Here is a 6,328-nt window from a genome sequence, read left to right as displayed (position 1 = left end):
GGGAGTGGAGGTAGGAAGAAGAGGAAATTAAATTTTTATTCACTGGGAAAATTTAATTTAATTACAAATTAAATTAAGGGAAGGTCATGGTTTTATATACAATCCTTCTTCTTTGTATACAGAAATGTTTATATTTGTTCATCAAGACATTTTGTTTTCATTTTCTTTGATGAGAAGGGGGCAGGGAGTGGGTATAGGAAGAGAAAAAATTAAATTTTTATTAATTGAAAAAATAATTAAAAATAAACTCAAAGAAGATCTTTTTTCTTGTTCTTTGTGTACAGAAATTTTTATATCTATCCATAATGGTTAAGATTCTAATTAAGAACTCTTGAAAAAGAAGCTTTGGCCACAGGGGTTTTTTCCTTTCTGGTCTGGCTTCTGGCTCCAGATTGTGTCTGAGGTCTTAGGTCTGAGGGCCTAACCCTTTCCCCATGAAGCTTGAGTACAGATGTTCTGCTGTCATTTCTCCCACTGTCTTTCTTGTCTCCTGGGACCATGGAGGCTGCTCTTTCGCAGACTTCTCTTCCTGTGTCCATGTTGGACTTTTGTGTTGGGGGCTGAGGGAGATGGTGGGGAAACAAGGGCACTGCTCCGGCCCAGAGTGGCCCTTCCCCACCGCACCGCAGTCTCAGCCTCTGGTTTTCCTCCCCAGCTTGGGCCTAGTGGCCCACGTTCCGCCTCCTCCAGGGTCCTCCCACTCCCCTGACTCAGCTTCCCCACCGGGCTGACAGCTGCAGATGCGGGCCTGATGCTGCTTCTTACTTAATGACCTCTGCTCGGCTCCCTCCAGAGCTTCCTGGCTCCAGCTGACTTACCTAGTTTATGATCCTGCAGGTGTCTTCCCACTTCTGCTGGGGTCGGGCTGGCCCCCAGACATCGCATCACCACAATTAGGTCGTTAGCTTTTATTCTTCCCCTTTGTTCCTTGTCATAGAGGGAGAAACATTCCTTGAACTCTGTTTCAGAAAAGGAGAGAGAACCAAAGGAAGAATTCCTTCATCCTTATCAGGGGATGGGGGGGCGGAGTAAAAGCCAACCAGGTTTATCCCACCAATGCCCACAGAATGAGAGCCGATGCAATGGGAATGGTGAAATGCTCCCCCCCAAACTCACAGCTTCCCTCAAGGAAAACTACATCTGCATCCTGGGACGGGCAGCACCCAAGGGTGCTGGGTGTAGTCCGGCAGCTCAGGGGAGCATCTGGTGCACATCCCCGCCCCCTCCTCTGTAGGTGAGGGGATTAGGTAAAATGCTAGTAATAGCATTTATGTAGCCCCAGCTGGGTGCCAAATACTACGCTAGGGAAGTGCTTTACGGCATTTCTTTTCATTGCTTCCCACAACAATCCTGGGGAGGTAGTTGCCGTTATAATCCCCGTTTTACAGTTGAGGAAACTGAGACAGAAACGATTAAGTGACTAGTCTAGGGTCTCAGAAGTCTCTGAAGCTGGACTTGAATTCAAGTTTTCTGGATTCAGGCCTGGTGCTCTGTCGGACCTTCAGATCGAACGTTCTCTCAAGTTCCCTTTTGGGGCCAAGCGAGCTTGGAGTCCACTTCCCCTCCCTGAGGAGAGAATTCGGACCCGTAAACTCCACGAGGGTGCTAGGTATCCTTCGTCTTCTCTCCCCTGGAGCCGGCCCTTCCCAAATCTCTCAATGGCGGCTCCCGAGGTCTCAGTCCCGGCTCGTCCCCCGCGGAGCCAAGCTTCCCAGTCCTAGGAGGCCAGGCCCGTGCGGGCTCCCTCTCCGCCCTCCGTGGGAGCGCGCCCCGGGCTGCGGGAGGTTTGGGGGGAGGCGGGGAAGAGGGAACAGAGCTTGGTGGCTACAAGGGAGCGCGAGGCCTCTTAATGTTTCTTAATTAATGAACTATGGCGTTCTTCAGGCTCGGAACATCCATCAGAGAGCCAAAGGATCTCTCCTGGGGGGAAAGCTTTTGAAACATTTATGTGTGTAGGGCTACAGCCTGGAATACTAATGAAAGGCAGGGTGGGCGGTGTTCAAAGTCAATTAGCTGCCTTTTCTGTAAACCGAGGAAAGTCGGGGGGAGGGCTGGGGGAGCCGCGGCTCAGGCTTTTGGCTCCCGGGGGTGGCGGAGGAGTCGGGGAGGAGGCCGGAGGGGGGAGGGGGGCGGACCCGAGGAGACACCTCGAAGGGAGCAGGGGGATGGGATGGAAGGTTTTAAGTGGAACGTAAAGAAATCGGACGTGACATCTTCATTTCCTGCCAGGACCTAATTCGGTCTGAGGACGCTCGGCTCAGGGAGCAAGAATTAATGGTCTGAATTCCTGTCGCCCGCTGTCACGTTGGGTTGGGATGAGGAGGGAGATGGGCGGGCAGGCCGGCCGGAGGGGAAGGGGGCGGCGGGAGCTGACCCACAAACCTTCCCTGGGGGAGGGGGGAGGGGGGAGGGGCGTCTCTCTCCTCAGCCTCTTCCCAGCCTCGGAGTCTGGGAGGGAAGGGGCCTCGGGCCGGGGCTTGGGAAGCAGCATGACCTCTTGGGGGAATTGGGGCAAAGAGTCTGGCTCTCTTCCCCCGTCCCCCCGGCCCCCTCCCGCTCTGCCGCGGAGAGAGAAGCAGGAAACGTGCGTTTGTTTCCCCTTCCTTTCCGCGGGGGCGAGCGCGCCTGGGAGGTCGCGCCGGCCCCGTCACCGCGCTCGTGCGCCCTCCCTTCTCTGGCCCTCAGTTTCCTCCTCATTAAAGGAGCCAGGCCGAATAGAAACTATCGTGGACGTCGGCCTTCTCCTCCGCGTCCTTCCTGTCAGCCGTGACTCGGCCCCTCACAAAGAGCAGAGCCCCCAAAGCGTCCCTGAGACGTTCTCGCACCCTCCTCCGCGGGTTAGGTGGGCAGGACTTCGGAAGTCCGGATGAAATCTAAGGAGGCTTTTTTCTCCCTCCCCTACCTCCTCCTCTTCCCCTTCTCCTGCCTCTTTTGCTTCCCAGATGGAGCACCTCTCTTCCGTAACTCTCCATGCTTTTCTCCATTCTTCTCTCAAGCAATTGCACGTTTCTTCTAGCTTTTGAGGGCCTGTCCCAGGGGGGACCGGGAGGTCAGGCCGCGACTGGGCGCGCCACCCTCGGGCCCAGCTTGTGGACCGCTGGAAGCCCCTCGGCCACTGCCCCCCAGCCCAAGGACAAGGGCAGCTGGGATCAATACAGCAAAACTCCGAACGAGGCTTGTTTTGCAATAACTGCCTCAAACTACTAAATGTGTTTGATCCTGCTAATTAAAAAGCAAACTCTACATACCATTAATTTGATCCTGGGACAGAAATTTTGCCTGTAGCAGAGAGACAAGAGGAAGAGAAAGTTAGCCAGAAGAAATCACCCACAGCTGGCCTCCCTTGTTCCATGCTGAGCCCAACTTAATCCACTCACCATTATTTCCCAGTTGGGTCTGGAGCGGCTACCTGGACTCTCCAGATTCCCTTTTCTTTGTTACTTCCCTTCTGGTTGATTCAGTGCTAAAGTCCAGCCAATGCCAACTGGGGTGGAGAGGGATGGTAATAAATACCCAGCTGCCATGGCAACCAGGCTCCATCTGTACAGCGGGTCGGATTCCAACTTTCAGCAGCAGCTGCCGTATCTGCCCAGTAAGGGGCCACAAATTAAAATGAAGTTTTCCAGGAAAATGGCTGAGAAGGGGGGATCCTGCTTTGGAGTGGTCTTGCCATTCCTGGGGGGGAGGGGGGAGCAGCAGCAGAAGCGTAGATTGCCATTGAGGCCTCAGACCTGCAAGGTGAGCCCTAATCATGGAATAGCTTGGCCTAGGGGGCTGGTGCTGGGCTCTCCTGCCGGGCTCATTGGCCACTGCCAAAGAACGGAGCACATGAGTACTGACATCTCATGACAGGAGTGACTTTTTATATAATGCGAGAAATGGTCAGAGACTTTTTTGGCCAAAGAAATTCCCCCTTCTGCTTCTGGGTGAGGCTGCTTTGGATTTCATTCTCCTTTTGTTTTCATTCTTCATCTAGGATGTGTGACTCTCCGGTGGTGACTGAGCATGGGGCAGGCAGGGAGGGTCAGAATAAATGGGGAAAATCCCGGAGAATCTGAAATGGGACAGGCCCATTCACGCCAGACCGGCAGTGAATGGCAGTGAGACCCTTCATTTGCTGGGAGACGTGAAATGAACTGGTTAAGCCTTAACCTGGCTAATAGCTCCCAGATGATCAATATTTGACTGTCTTTCCTCGCATCCTTGCCAGAGCATTGGGCCTGGAAGCAAAGCCTCCAGCCTTAGCTGTCATGTACTGATCTACCTTAGGTAAATAATGACCTCTCTGCATTTCAGTCTCCCTCTGTAAAAGAAGGGGATTAGGATAAGGCTCCCTTCCAGCTCAAACATCGAGTGATTCTTTCTCCTATCTGTTTTGGACATGGACATCCTCGGTAGGTGGAGGAGGGGACGGCAGGACGGGGCAAGGGCTGAGTTAGTTACATCTAACCTTTTGTTGTGCAGTCATTTTTTGGTAGTGTCCAATTCTTCATGACCCCATTTGGGATTTTTTTGGCTATGATACCACAGTGGAGTGCTGTCTTCCTCCAGTCCACTTTACAAATAAGGAAACTGAGGCAGAGAAGTCACTTGCCCAGGGTCATATAACTAGTGTCTACAGCTAGGTTTGAATTTTCTTGACTCCGGCCCAGAGCTCTATCCCCTGGCTACCTCTCTGCCCAGAGACAGATTAATTAATAAGGAAGGGCTAAGTATGTTGTTAAGAGGACCTTGAATGGAAAAAGCAGGGGAAGGACAGTTTTGTCCTATCTGAACTCAGCGGCCATTAAAGATGTTTGTGTCTGAGATGGAATCCCCATGGATTTGAGTTGAGAACAGATGGGGATATGTGCAAGCAGATCATATATCTTGGAATAATTGATTTTGTAGCAATATTTTAGATTAACTTTTCACAAATTAAAAAAAACATTCAGAAAATATGGTTGCTGAAAATATGAACTGATATTAATTAGTTCAATGTATCTTGGCTCAGGGTAATAAACTGAAACTATGCTATGGAGCTGGGGGCTGATACCTTTTCAAGGGAGATAGTGGACACAGAGCTTGCTGTATCCTGACCGTGACATCAGGTCTGGCTGGATCAGATTCGATGCTAAGAAGCTTTCCTCAGGATGAGTTCTTCCTACCTGATCCTGAGGACCCAAATGGAGCTACTGCCCAAGGAATCCCCATGGGATGGGAAGGGACCATTTTTCTGTAAACTGGCCTAGAATTAAAACTCGAACCTGGCCCAAGAATTTTGGAAATCTCATCTGACTCCCCTGCTCCCCAGCTGTCTTGGCCCCAAGACGAGTCATCTGGTTCCCCTCATTTCCCTGTGTCATCCCAAGGTCCCTCTCCTATTAGCCAGGTGAGTTTAGTGGGGGGGTCTGAGCTTTGGCTCAAGCTAGGAGTCAGTCAATTAAACATGTCTTAAGTGCCCACTATGTGCCACATACTGTGCCAAGTGCTAAAGAAAAGCAGAAGACAGAGCTTGCTCTCATTATCTTATAGGCTAATGGGAGACACAAGAACAGAAGAAAAAAAAGAAAAAAATGTATATGATCATTTTGTTGTATATTTGAAATAGCAAATTGTGCTTAGATTTGCAGTTTGCTGCACATCTTTTTATTATATTCCATATTTATGGAAATATTCTACTCTATAAATTTAAAAATATTTTAAAGAAAAAATAAATAGGAAATAATAGAAGGAAGGCATTAGAATTAAGGGGAATTGAGCAAGATTTTCCACAGAAGGTGGGATTTTTCAGCTAAGACCTAAAGCCCAGAAACAAACTAGATCATTGTTCCTCAAGAAGGGCTGTTAATAGGGACTATCAGTAACATTGTCAGCTCTTAATTATTTAGACTAGTAAAAGGAATGGGTGTAGGTAATCTAGAAGAGAAGCTGGGAGGCTTCGAATTAAATTTTCTCTTATAGTAACAGGTAAATCTAATTTTGTTTGGCACAGGCTAATATTCGCAGAGGTATGCAGTTTCTGGGCCCACAGCACAAGGTAGCAGAGGAAACAATAATGCATTATCTCAGAATTCATCACTTGCTGTAATCATGACAAGAAACAGGCTTGGGTTCAAGTCTCCTCTGAAGTATACTGGCCGAGTCCTCCAGAGTGAATTACAGTCCTTCAGTTGCCCTAGGCAATTTTCTAAGATTCTAAGTGGAAGCTGTAAATCTTCGACCCTAGAGGAGCTTTTGGGAACTTCCTGGACCAGGGAAACCCTAGGTCATGGCCCCTCCCTGAGCTACACTTGTAAAATGGAGAAGAGAGATGGTTTATGAATCAATGAAGCACACCAGCTAGGGG

General features: G+C 49.7%; 1 protein-coding gene across 1 annotated transcript in view; it reads right to left on the bottom strand.

Annotated features, from left to right (window-relative positions):
- The window catches only part of CALML4 (calmodulin like 4), a 15,061-nt gene extending 11,569 nt beyond the window's left edge, over nt 1-3,492 (bottom strand). Inside the window, exons 1-3 of the mRNA XM_074294724.1 lie at nt 3,378-3,492; nt 3,249-3,279; nt 819-959 (exon numbers count right to left, since the gene is read on the bottom strand). Coding sequence (XP_074150825.1) covers nt 819-959; nt 3,249-3,279; nt 3,378-3,380 — 175 coding nt within the window. The 5' untranslated portion in view covers nt 3,381-3,492. The remainder of the gene's footprint in view (nt 1-818; nt 960-3,248; nt 3,280-3,377) is intronic.
- Between the last annotated feature and the right edge of the window lie 2,836 nt (nt 3,493-6,328).

The sequence above is a fragment of the Sminthopsis crassicaudata genome, chromosome 2 (assembly GCF_048593235.1).
Source record: "Sminthopsis crassicaudata isolate SCR6 chromosome 2, ASM4859323v1, whole genome shotgun sequence".
NCBI lineage: Eukaryota > Metazoa > Chordata > Mammalia > Dasyuromorphia > Dasyuridae > Sminthopsis > Sminthopsis crassicaudata.
This window is presented reverse-complemented; position numbering and strand designations above follow the sequence as displayed.